We start from the raw sequence: 13,767 nt of genomic DNA, 5'->3' as shown, positions 1-13,767 counted from the left end.
CACACAAACATAAACACACACGCATGCGCTCACAATTCAACCATACCACGCCACCCTCTCCCTCCTTTCTCTCCTCTGACACACACGCACACTGCCTCTACACTGAGGTCCTGTGGGTGTGTCTTATGTAGCCACACCCACCAGTCCAGGTCCAATGACAAAGCCGATGTCAAAAAAGAAAATAAATGGAAGGGGGGGGGGGGGGGGTAGCCCAAGGCTTAGTGGAATGACAAAAATCAAGGCATTTGAAAGGAAGGATAAAAAAAAAAAAAAAGCCACGCAACAACTTTTGTTCCCCAACCTTCCTTTTACATCGGTGAAATGGGGGTGAATCGGTTTCCAAAAAAAAACAAAAAGAAAAAAATATACAAAAAGCTAAGTTAAGAAGAGGAAGAGGATATTTGACACACTTCAGTAGTACTTTATAGTCCTCGACAGGAAGGGCGGTCAGGGGTGGTTGGGTTTTCTTTTTCTCTTAAGGGGTGGGTAGGGTGGTTTTGCGGGGGGGTGGGGTTAAGGATGCAGAATGGTGGAGAAAACACAGAAGGCTGATGGAGGCCCCTCCCATCACAAGAGTTCATACTGCCGGAGGTGCATTCTCTGGATGATGTCTCGGCAGTCGTTGAACACCCGCCGGATGTTCTCTGTGTCCACGGCGCAGGTGAAGTGGGGGTAGCAGTAGTGTCTGCCGTCGCCACTCGCAGTGCTGATCCGCTGCGGGAGAGAGACACACATCAGGAGGGTTGGGAGGGACAGAGACGCCAGGAGGGACGGGACAGAATCAACGCTATCTGGATGTGGTGGGAGAGGTCCTGCAACCTGCAAGTGTCTGCCCTGCTGAAACCCTACCAGCTCCAGGTGTGGTGCTCTGTAGCTAAGCCTGACCTCTGACCTCCATGTTGGGGTGGGGGAGGGAGGGGAGTGAAGAGAGAATTTCCATTTCGGGGATCAGTGAATTATCACATTATTATAAAGAAAGGTTCTCACAGTACCATTAGTGCATACAAGTTTGATTCCAGTCCCTGTAACTTTAACTTGTTGGACATGATGGACTTGTCCATGCTCTCTGTGATAATTTAGCTTCTCCGGTGTTCAAACCAGTTAAGAACACATGAAGAAGTAGCTGAGTATAAGCAACAGACCAGTCTGCCTTTGGTTAATTTTGTATGCTTGACTTTCCAAGGAGGAACTGCTGGCTATATCCTTCTGCCCATAAAACCATATTGTATTTAGGGGTTACTTCCTTCCTGCTTAACATTGAGTTTTAAGCGAACCGGAGCAAATTTCCTTGTGCACATACTTGGCCAATAAAGCTGATTCTGATTCTGTAGTTGGTTCAGATTACATTCTAACTCCTAACGACCAGCACCACAGTTTAGTTCATTTAAGCTGGAAACATGCTACAACATTAGCCTCGACTTGGGAGTGTTGCAGACGGCAGCTGGTCCTATATACTCGAACGCCAGCTTGACGAGGGGTCGCAGGGGAGTCCCCAGCAAAATGAGTCAATTGTGTGATTTCACTAGGATATCACTGACTGCATTTACATGGACTTGAGTATCCCGGTTACTGTCGGGGTTTTGGATTATCCTGTTTTTGTGTTTGCGCATGTAAACATCATATCCCGGTTTCAGAAACCTGGATAAGCCCTTATCCCGGTTTTGAGAAAGCCGGTTATGCTAGCTGGAGTACTCTGAAAGAACCCGGGATACTGCTGCATGTATACACCTTATCCTGCTTTCTGACCGCAGCAGACTACCTGCGCAGGCGCGGCTTCAGCCAAGTCTCACTTCTGGAGCGATGAGGAAATGGAGTTTTGCCGAGTTTTGTCTTTCGGTGATGAAAGAATTAAATGCTTGGCAGCTTAGATGGGAGAAAGCATTGAAATGCTGCCCTATTACAGACTATAGGACGAACTAAGGTATTGTGACTAAAATGAAAGCAAAAGCCGTACGCTGCGCGCAAACGGGGACACTCCACCATGAAGACGGAATCCAAGGGAATCCCACGTCTTGGCCCAAAAAAGGTGAATGACGTCACCTCACACGCACCCAATATAAGCAAAAAAATAAAATAATAATAATAATGACCCCGGTTTGTATTGTAACGATCACAGGCGCCTGCGCAAATAGCATGCAGTGATCAGTAACCGGGATACTAGTACTGATCATGTATACAGGGATATGAGTAACCTGCTTTCTCTCTCTTCCATGTAAACGCCATATCCCGAATATGATCAAAACCAGGATAAGCCTCATAACCGGGACACTCAAGTCCATGTAAACGCAGTCAGTGACTAGAAGTGAGCCCAAGGAGAGAATGTAGTGCATATACTTGGTAATAGTTATCTCCCCATCTACACTATACAGTGGAATCTGCTTATAGTGATCATGGTTATAGTGATCAACCGCTTATAGTGATCAAAAAGCTTGGTCCCGAATCATTCCTATACCACATGCTGTTTAAATAATTTGCTTATAGTGATCAATACTCCGCTTACAGTGATCATTTTGGGCCTTGTCCCACCTGAGAATAATGGATTTTTTTTAACTACAGTAATTTTGTTATTTTTTACTTACAAACTGCCAAAAATGAGCCAATGAGATAACAGCAGCCATACTCGGTGCATGTCTGTCTGTATATATGGAGAGATTGCGGCATCTCTGTCTATGCAAAACCGCTGTGTTTGAATCATCTGGAGGCCTAACTTACTGTATGGATTTTTAAACTTAATAACATTCCTTTACTTTATATGTACTGTATTCATGTATACATACAAATGTACATTAGATGGTCATCCGCACGAGAAATAAAGAAAAAGAAAAAATCGGTTATAATGATCATCCGCTTATAGTGATCAATTTGACCCGTCCCAAGGTGATCACTATAAGAGGAGTGCACTGTACTATACTTTGCGATGTTGGCGTCAGCTGCGGCGAGTCACATTTTCAGGGAGCTGCACGCCAGCAGGCTTGACAGCTTGGCGCAACCCTTAGCGCATACGGCGAGGGCTTTGACGTTGTAGCATGTTTACCGCTTTAGAAAACAGAAAAGGAGTGACACCTGCATTTTCAGGTGTCTTGGTGCCATTTTCTAGTGCCGCCTTAGTTCTAAAGGCTTTGTTCTCACCTGGACAAGTTCTCACCTGGAAAGGAGTAAATGCTCAAGAGTTCAAATAAACGGCTCCAAACATGCTTGGTGTTTTAGTGCCATGTTCTAGGAATTGAGCCAAAAAGGACCAGAGAAGGTGCAGTCACAAAGCAATGGATATGTATAACTCGTATAGTTGCCCATATGGCTGTTTGATTGCTAGTGGTTATGATAGGCAGGACATATAGACAGATGACTGACAGCTAACAAGCAATGTTGCTCAGAAATTAATAGGTGACAAAACGGGAAATGAGGTAGCTGTGGTCACATCGGCCAAAGTGTCTCCGGTTTATCAAGCAGCAGGCAGCATAAATGCATGCTTTGTGTTAGTAGTTGTTGGCATGAACCCAATGGCACAGACAGTTGGACACTCTTTAACTCCAGTCCTGACTGATACTTACAAGGAACTCGTCTCGGATGAAGAACTTAGCTCTTGTCACTTTTGGGTCTTCACCAGGTTCCGGAGTTGCTGAAAGAACCAAAGAGATAAACAGTTGACACAGGCCAGTGAACAGAAACTATGGATGCACCGATACCACTTTTTTGCAGACCAAGTATGAGTTTGGGTACTTGCCGATAGCGATTACCGATCAGAGCACTTAATTAGGGTCCGACAATGGATTTTCATTTTTTTTTATGCGTTTAAGCATATATTTAATTAAAAGAGAACTTTTCAACAGTATGGGTTTTTGTTTATTTAGTTTATTTATTTATGTTGCAAGATTAGATTTGAACACATCATAATTTTTACTGAATGGACCTTGAACACACCATCATCTTTCCCGAGTCTGGAGTCTCAATCTTGAACGTACCACGGCCAAGATTAGTAAGGAAATCAATTTTTATATGCTTGATGGGAGAAATGGGACATTTAACGTTACGTTAAGCTTAATTTATACTTATTATAAAGTGTCGCTCAGCACATGTTCGCAGACGAAAAATAAAGTGTCGCTCATGGTGTTGCATTTATACTTCAGAGGACGTTCGCCTCGGTTCAACGGTCACGTGACACTCGAACGCTATAAGCAGCTGCAGACAGCCAAAGAGAGGGAACGAAATGCACAGTGAAACCACCTCGGAGGCAAGATGTAACGTACTTGGCTGCAGCCGCATATAAACAGCACACAACCACACAACTCACCTCCTCTCTCTCTGGGAACAACAAGGAAGTCAAGCGCGTGCCGTCTATATAGCCAATCAGACTTGCGCGATACTATGACGTAGTCAGCGACACTAGTCGTGCGTTCCTTTATCCCAGTGTTTCTCAAACCTTTTCCGACCAAGGACCACTTAACCAATAAAAAAAAAACTCAGGGACCACCTAACTCCTAAAACATCCCCAAAACAATAGGCCTACTACTTCAACTGTAAATGACAAATTAGCCTACAGGCTAATTAAATGACATGAAGGCTGTACAATTAATCAAATTTCTGGCTTCCCACAATTATGAAAACAAGATAACAGATATAAAAAATATATACAATTTATTTTAGTCGATTTACCTTTTTTTTCATTTATTTCTCCTTTTCAGTTCAAATATATCCAAAGTTCAAACAAAGTTTTTTCAAGTTCAATAAATGCACAATGTTGCTAAAGTCAAATAGGCTATCTGTTGCCATCTTAAAATGCATTCAGTGATGTTTTTGTGTTCAAATAAGTGTTAAATGACTATATTCTGACAGCAATCATTGAAATAGAGTGTTTGGTCAGTAACTTGGAACTCCCATAGCCTACTCTGTCTCTCTCCTGCAACCCTGCATGCAGTGTACCTATCTCTCGTACAGACTCGGGAGTGGTGGCGTTGGATTCGGGATGAAAAAATACATATAGTCCTTAATAGGAATCGCGATCTGCCCTTCCGTTTCCCAGAAAACGTAACATTTCTCTGATTGGATAGTGGGAGGTAAAAAAAAAAGGGAAAAAATATAAATCTACTCGCGGACCACTAGGGGGCGCCCGCGGACCACCAGTGGTCTGCGGACCACTGTTTGAGAAACACTGCTTTATCGCAAAATAACTGGGATGTGGAGGCTAAATGACGTCACATCCGTTTTGTTAGCATTCCATTTGCAGAAAAGTTGAGCTGGGAAGTTCACTGTTCACTGGTCAGATCCACTCGCTAGCCATTGTTAGCAATAACAGTTGATAACAAGGCATTTTGTGGCATTTTGTGGCATTTTGCGCATACAAACACTGCAGCCTAATGTCCACACAGATAGAAGTAGGCCGTGCTGTGTGTACAGCTGATTTAATGAGACACAAACAAGACAGAAGTGCTAAATAGTATTTATACGATAATAACTACTGTTGTTGCGCGGATCAGCCATCTTGGATTTTTTACGTCGGGGCTGCTGAGGCTCCTACGAGTTTGGAATGGGAAATACCAGCTCTAGTGACGTCACGTCCCAGCTCATGAACTTTGAACCGGTAAGATTACCAGTTCCCAGTTATAAAGGAATGCACGATAGACATTTCACCAGGTAGCAGACACTGCTCGCCGACACTTGAAAGTGTCGACTCAAGTCCTCATTTCTGTCGGCGACCGTTTCAAAAGTGTCGGCAGACGAAGCATAAATTGGGCTTTACTGTAAAGGTGGCATGGATTATACAGGACTTGTAGCCTATTGCAACTATCTGGTAAGCCTTTACTTGTTCCAAAACACTGTGTTGTCTGCTAGAAGAGCTGCGTACAGGTTAACGTCACGTCACATGCTGTAAAAGGGTATCGGGTGCATGGCCGTGTCAGTATCGGGCGAGGACGAGTACAGTAAATTAGGCCAGTACCGGACCTGATACTGATTGGTATCGGTGCATCCCTAACAGAAACACTATAGATGGGGCAGTGGTGGCCCAACGGTTAGAGAAGCGAGCTTGTGATTGGAAGGTCATCGGTTCAAACCCCGAGACCGGCAAGATAAATCTGGGTGAGGAAAGTGAAAAGGCAGCGCTTGCCCCTCCCTCATTACCAAGGCCCTTAACCCGAACTGCTCCAGTGGAGCTGAACAGTGGCCAGCAGATCAGACTGTGGTTGTACTGGTCAGCTTCCAGGTCTGAATCTGTGTGTGAATGTGAGCAGGGCACTCCTGAAAAAGAGAGCATTGCTCTCAGTGAGACTTTCCCTGTATAAATAAAGGTTAAAAAATGAACAAAATAAAAAATAAGATGGAATGCATTTCTTAGTAGTGGGATCTATCTAACTACATTTATGCTGTGCAAGTGTACTTTTTTTTTACAGTATTCAGTACATGGTGAGGTGCACAAACCTTCATTTGGTATGGTGTAGCGAGCATATTCAGGGAAGTAGTCTTCAATTTTGGATTTTCCAGCTAATACTTTCTCAGCCAGCATGTCCTGCTTGTTCAGGAATAAGATGACCGATATAGTGCGTAACCATCTGAAAAACAAAGTCACAAATACCAAATGCCATGAGAAGGGAGCAAAGTCATATCACCGGCAGAGCTGTTCGCAAGCGACAGCATGGTTTCCAGTGTCAAAGAACAGAGATATTTATATAGTTGTTGTTGCTGTGTGTGTGTGTGTGTGTGTGTGTGTGTGTGTGTGTGTGTGTGTGTGTGTGTGTGTGTTTTATCAAGTTTTTACAGATTTTTTTTCTCTTTAATTGTACTTAGCCAATTCCCCCTGCTGTCCTGGGGTCTCATTTATCAACATGTGCCTAGAATCCCTACTAAAACTATGACTCCAGTAACTGTCTATGAGTCTACATGATCCAATCTGTCCCGTGGTCTAAATTATGTTTAGAGGATTTTCCAACCTGCCAACAACAAAAACCAAGACCTTTTTTTGTCATGACAAATTTAAAGATATTCAATGTCGGTACAATATATCAGCGATCAGTGACTTCTGTCTATAAATATCGGTATTGGTATTTTATTCACAAGGAGGACACTGAGCGTTGAGCGCTTTGTTTTGTTTCTTTCTTAAGGCAGCAGGAAAGTAGCAAGGGAGTCAGAGTAGGAAGGACACAGGACAGGAGAGAAAGCTCTGGTGGATTTCACACGTGGCTCCAGAGAAAAAGGATGAAGCACTCGGCTATCTCCCAACACACAGGTCGACATTAATTAAAAACAATACACTGACTCACCTATTGTTCCAAATACTGCGGAAGAGGTCGAGGGCTTCCCGTAGCCGGTTAGTGTTATTGTCTTCCCTTATTACCATGTTGTAGCTGCTGCTGGCCACCACGAAGATGATAGCAGTGACGTCTGCAAGGAGAGGAGAGGAGCATCACACACTGTCTAGGAATAAGTCAGGAGCATCACACACTGTCTAGGAATAAGTCAAGACATGATTCTGTAGCGGGTTGAAAATATTTCTCAAGACGGACAAAGTCTGATCGATGGTTATGTGAAACACGTGCTCATCAGGAAACTCTGCTTGGGCAATGACATGTGATACGGCTATTTGAAGAAAAGAAACAAAATGCAGAGGGCTGACAGTCTCACCGTTAAAGCACTGGATCCATTTTCTCCTCTCATCTCTCTGGCCCCCAACATCAAACATGCTGTGGAGGAGACAAAATATTAGGTCACGCTCACACAACACACTCATTGTTGCCCTCTTGTGGTTATATAAAGTAAACACTTCTAGCAGAACTAGAACGACCGCACCGCGGATATATGCCTCCGCTAATAAGTGAGCAGTCGACATCCATGCCTGTCCAGACTTTGACGTTTGAGCCAAATGTGAAGAAATTCTGTCAAGGCGTTACTGGGATATTGCGTTAACGAGCTTTAAAATGCCGTTCGTGAGGTCAGAGTGACCTTGACCTTTGACCACCAAAATGTAATCGTCAGTTCATCCTCGAGTCCAAGTGGACGTTTGAGCCAAGTGTGACGAAATTCCGTCAATGTGTTCCTGAGATATCCTGTTAACGAGCTAGAAGATGGCGTTTGTGAGGTCACAGTGACCTTGAACTTTGACCACCAAAATGTAATCAGTTCATCCTTGAGTCCAAGTGGACGTTTGAGGCAAATGTGATGAAATTCAGACAAGGCGTTCCTGAGATATTGCGTTAACGAGCTAGAGAATGGCGTTCATGAGGTCATAGTGACCTGGCTTGAACTTTGACGACCAAAATCTAATCAGTTCATCCTTAAGTCCAAGTGGACGTTTGAGCCAAATGTGACGAAATTCAGTCAAGGCGTTCCTGAGATATCACGTTAACGAGGTAGAAAATGGCGTTCGTGAGGTCACAGTGACCTTGAACTTTGACCACCAAAATCTAATCAGTTCATCCTTGAGCCCAAGTGGATGTTTGAGCCAAGTGTGACGATATTCAGTCAAGGCGTGTCTGAGACATCGCGTTAATGAACATAGGACGGACGTACGGACGGACAACCCGAAACCATAATGCCTCCGGCTCGGCTATCGCCGGACGGTGGAGCCATAATAAAACTAGGGGTTTTAAGCATATACTGTAGGTGGTTATTCTAAGGACATTTTAAAAAAACAGCCCTTTTAAGGTTTACATAAAAAAATACTTTATATTATTTGTAATTTAATCATGTCATTGTTTTTCAGATAAATGTGTTCCTTCTCTCAGTCTCTCAAGATCCTCAATCTCAAGGGGACAAACTTGGATAAATGAATAATGAATTCTTGAATAAATAATATATGTGATGCCAGGCCCTATGTGACCCTGTGTGGTTGCTTGGTCAAGTCAAGTTAAAGCTGAATGATGAAAAAATATTCACCCCAAGGCAAGTCATGTCACAGAGCTTATTTATCAATCACTTAGGATGATATAATCTGGCCCAGGTTCAGAGATGCTAAAACAAGTCTGCTGTATCTGCGACTGTGGAAATGGGTCATCTCATCTGACATCATTGAAGTAGTTATACAACATTGACTCCAACCTTTATTGGTTGTTGTAAGTGCAACCAGTGGTCAATAACTTTCAACCGGCACAGAAATCACACTGGTCAACCGCAGCGAATTACATTGACATTTTAGGCATTTAGCAGGTTGGGGTTCAGTGTTCTGTTCAAGGGCGCATTTCTGTTTGCGGGGAACGAACTTATGACATTTCAGTCTCTTACCACGAGGCCACGGTAAATATAGCTATAACACACAAGAGGGAATTCTTAACTGTGATTGTGGGTACAATGGTGATGCAAGAAGTACTGGCACAGCCGAGGATGGTCAAAAAGCATGTCCTCAATGTAGGAATCCTTAAGTTAAATTCAATACCTTTTAAGACCTTTTTTAAGACCTTTTCAATATATTTTATGACCCCAATGTCACTTTCGTCACATCAGCGACAGGGGTGTAAAATAAATCACAAGTTTCATCACAATACGGTATTTTATAGAACGATACGATATTTTCTGATATCACACAGTCTGCCACGATATGATTTTGATTCAATTCAGGGGTCTGCGATCGATATGAGATATCATATGCCCATTTAACACAATCAGCTACAAAATGGCAATTAAGACTTTTTGTCTTAAGACTTTTTAAGGGCCTTAATTTTCCCAAAATTGATTTATCAACTTTGTATACTTTTCAAGACCCCACGGATACCCTGTCAATGGTATTGTGGTATTTTTTAAATGGTTATCAATGTGTGTGTGCTGTCTAATTTTTCCTAAAGTATAGTAGTATAGGCTACATACGATTAAAAATAAATAATAATAATAATTATAATAATAATAATAATAATCATTATTATTATTAATAATAATAATAAAAAGGTAATGGCTTTATGGGAAATATTTGCTTGGCTGGAGCGCATCTTTGCCCTGCCTGATATCTTGGATGAAATGTTGCACAATGATGGATAAAAGATTAATTAACTAATATGCCACCAGAGCACAAACTCAAAGTAAGCACAACATGCATCTGTTGTCCTCATCATATGAGTGTGCTTGAGTGAAACCTGAGTGAGACTTACTGAAAGTTCACTTTGTCTACTTGGAACCTCGTCTCGAAAATCCCTGAAGTTAACACTCGGCAGCGTAGCAGGTCCTGAAAAGGAGGGAAATTAACAGAAGATTTAATAACCTTTAATACAAGCAAAGCCTCGGGAGGAGATTCACTAGTGGACATTAACTGACCTGGTCCGTTGGTGTGTAGTCGCTCTGTCTTACAGAGTCAATTCTGTCCAGGAAACTGCAGAGAGACACACAGAACAGAATTAGATTTCACAGTGAAGTCTAGCCATTTCATTAGGCTGTGGAATAGATGGATGTCGTCAAGATTCAACAGCATAAAAACAAGGAAAAAGGGCAGCATAACTAATGAAAACTAAGAAATGAACGGGAGTTGTGTATCCATAAATATGGATTCCTGAAAATAAATAAAGCCTGACAATCTACATCTCCAAGAAATAAGGCCAGAAGTTATACAAGGTGTCATGACTCTAGAGACCAGTAGGAAAACAGCCCACCGGAAACCTTAACACATCCATTGACTGAAAATATGCCTCAAATCTCAGCTCCTCTGATCAGATACAAGAAATATTCAATCATTGATTAAACCCATCTGTTTGAACAGCTTTCATGTGAGCTACAGTATTATGCTGAGAGAGAGGCCACCGCCACCGTCTGACTCCCTGCAGGAGGAGGTTTGGCAGGCCGGTGCTAGGGCAGCATGCCGCCACAAGAGGGCAGGACTGCTCAGCCTGGGCTATTTTGGTCTGTGTCTAGCTGGAGTGATTACATAAGGTGGTTATTGTGGAGGTTAGACAGCTTGCTGTTGCTGTCTCTCCACTACTGAGAGCATGTGCAGCGGTAGCAGCAGCAGCAGCACAGCAGGCAGGCTCAGGACACCGAGGCTGGGGACACGCGGCCACACAGACCCCTGCTCGCTTTGGATCACACAGAACAAGGATTCAACACAATGTCTGCATGAGAGCAAGCATGCGTATAGGCTAAACAATCATGTCTCGTCCAAAAAAAGCTTACCCTATTGTTACCCTTGTGTCAAATGCACTTTAAATATAGCTGATTTGACTGGATAAATAATGCATAAGCCATGATAAGCATTCAACCTGGGCAGACTGAAATTCTTTTGTCTTTTCTTTTTTCAAGCAAGCCATTCAACGATCAGTAGGTCTTTTCAGTGAGATCTCTGATATGGCACGAAATAAAACAATTAGAAATTATTTTTATGTGTTTACGTTCTCATTTTAGGCATTTAGTAGCTTGCTTGTGTCCAGGGTGACTTACAATGCTGCACGTGCGGCTGCATTGAAGTACCGTAGCCTAAAACGAGTGGTTCTCAACATTTTGTAACTTAAAGAGCATGGTGCAGGTTAGAGACCACTTTAGGACACAGATGTGGGTCACACAGACTATCTGAACTCAACCCAAACTGTATGTGGCTTCAAGACAGACAGCATCGCTGCGGCACACAAACACTCCATGCAAATAAAGTTACAGTTACGGGCCGGCGAAGGTTGTCAGTTCATTTTCAATTCAAACTGTCCCATCCAGGAAAGATTTTTGGTATCCAAAGAAGGTGTGAAACTTAAACTCACCAGGAATTAAATAACTGAGGATGAATGCTATATAATCTAAATATGAACGATTAGATATCAGCGTCATTTTGCAAATTGAGACACCACTCGTGCTCTGACAATATTTTCATCACACCAAGTAGTCTTACTGCCTCAAAAGTGTCCGCTTGCCTCACACAGGCCAGACAAAAGGAGAAGTAAGGGTTTGATTTCTGAAGGGACTCTCGACTTTCTCAAATCACCAAGCAAATATTGCTGCATCTAGTACCAGCCAGAGACTCAGATACCAGCAAACTGAAACAGGGTCAAAGGTCATGGGTAGTATGTGGTTAAACATATGGAGGAAAGGTGGGGGGGCATTTCTAATTGTATACATTCAACCAAATTCAAGGTAAAGTTGTGTACCATGTGTAAAATCAATCTTTCATTCCTAAATCAGCTGGCTATACTGATTTCCTACAATTTTCTGTGACATACTGTAGGCTATTGAAAGCTTAAAGGTCCCAATTCGTGCAGCTGTAACCTCTTAAAAACGTGTGTCTCTGGTCCATAAAACATGATTCTGGATTAATCTGTCGAAAATATAGCAAACCCGTTTGTTGTGACGGAGTTCTCACTCCCTCTTCTGGTCGCATCCCAAGAATGGCCTGTTTCTATAATATATTCAGAACTAACAGTTCCCATTGGCCGCTGAGGGAGAGCCCGCCCCAGGCTCCCAGCGGCCAATCAGATTAGCGTCTGTGGACCAGCACGCTAGGTTGCGAGTTATCGTTAACTAAACGGTACTACGCTAAAGAGGACATCTCAAAATGCCTAGACTTACCGAATGCACCTCTGCAGTTGCTGGATCACGTACAGTTGGCGTCGCTCCAGCTAGAAGTGTTAATTTTGTGGCTATAGACTAAATGGTGCAGGTAGCTTGTGTGAGAGAGACCCGCGCAGTATGCAGGAGGAAGCTAGTGACGTCCCGATTCCCCCAGATTCCCCTCTGGGCAAACGAAGCGTTTGGGGGTGTGGCTTGGAGGAGACTGCAGAGGGACGCTGGATAGGGACAAATCCAACTGTGGCAGTTCTGAGCGTGTGACCACTCATTACAGGGAGGGCTGACAGCAGTATATATGCATTTACAAGTAAAAACAGCTTTTGCACGGAATGGGACCTTTAAACTAATTTTTGTCATTATCCACAGCAAAAATACCACTTTCTTTTCTTAACACATACCCTTAAATCATCATTATAATGGAATCTATGACATAAAAGAGCATTTTCATGAATGAGGTTCCAGGATTGGAAACAATACTATACTACTCTATGTGCCATGTGCAAACTAGTTTAGACATGACACTATGTAAAATTACCACACACACAATCCTTTTCTGGAAGAGTCAGAGCACATCTATAATCCACAAGCTGTCCTTGGAAGGGTTTTTGTTACTGAGCTGCAAAGGCGAATTGATGAACCTTACACCTTAACTTTGACCTGACCTCTCCCTTATCCCGACGCCTAAACCTGAACCTTAAATAGAGGCAAAAACACAATTGGGTACTCGGCTGGAGCCAAGGCCAACACACCCTGCAGGCCCATGGTGGGACTATGGTTTAAAAACACACAATGTACAGTAAGGGCGTCCGGGTAGTGCAGCAGTATGTTCCCTGCCTACCAAAACGACGAGGGTCACAGGTTCGAGCCCCCGTGTTACGCATGGCTTGGTCGGGCGTCCATACAGGCACTACTGGCCTTGTCTGCAGCGAGAAACCGGATTAAACTTATACGTGTCCTGGTCACTGCAGTGCACTATCGCCTCCCCTGGTCGGGCAGGGCAACTGGTCGGGGGGAGGGGAACTGAGGGGGATTGCATGATCCTCCCACACGATATGTCCTGCTGGAGAAACTCCTCGCTGTCGGGTGAGAAGAAGCAGGTGGGTGACTGACATGTATCGGAGGAAGCATGTGCTAGTCTACAACTCTCCCCAGATCGGCAGAGGGGGTGGAGCAACGACCGGGAGCCAAGGGAATAAATTCAGAATATATATATATATATATATATATATATATATATATATATATATATATATATATATATATATATATATATATATATACACACACATATACAGTATATATAAAAATAAA

At 43.1% G+C, this 13,767-nt stretch overlaps 1 protein-coding gene across 4 annotated transcripts in view; it reads right to left on the bottom strand.

The window, feature by feature from the left end:
- Positions 1-342: 342 nt before the first annotated feature.
- The window catches only part of gnal2 (guanine nucleotide binding protein (G protein), alpha activating activity polypeptide, olfactory type 2), a gene marked incomplete at its 5' end in the record, with an annotated part of 68,240 nt that continues 54,815 nt past the window's right edge, over positions 343-13,767 (bottom strand). For 2 of the 4 annotated variants that reach the window (XM_083659117.1, XM_083659119.1), the window contains 8 exons: positions 343-714; positions 3,552-3,619; positions 6,118-6,234; positions 6,415-6,545; positions 7,254-7,374; positions 7,615-7,673; positions 10,068-10,141; positions 10,231-10,285. In XM_083659117.1, coding sequence (XP_083515243.1) covers positions 568-714; positions 3,552-3,619; positions 6,118-6,234; positions 6,415-6,545; positions 7,254-7,374; positions 7,615-7,673; positions 10,068-10,141; positions 10,231-10,285 — 772 coding nt within the window. In that variant the 3' untranslated portion in view covers positions 343-567. The remainder of the gene's footprint in view (positions 715-3,551; positions 3,620-6,117; positions 6,235-6,414; positions 6,546-7,253; positions 7,375-7,614; positions 7,674-10,067; positions 10,142-10,230; positions 10,286-13,767) is intronic. The other 2 variants (XM_083659118.1, XM_083659120.1) reach the window with 1 other exon arrangement.

Source organism: Poromitra crassiceps (genome assembly GCF_964638095.1).
Source record: "Poromitra crassiceps genome assembly, chromosome: 23".
Classification (NCBI taxonomy): domain Eukaryota; kingdom Metazoa; phylum Chordata; class Actinopteri; order Beryciformes; family Melamphaidae; genus Poromitra; species Poromitra crassiceps.
This window is presented reverse-complemented; position numbering and strand designations above follow the sequence as displayed.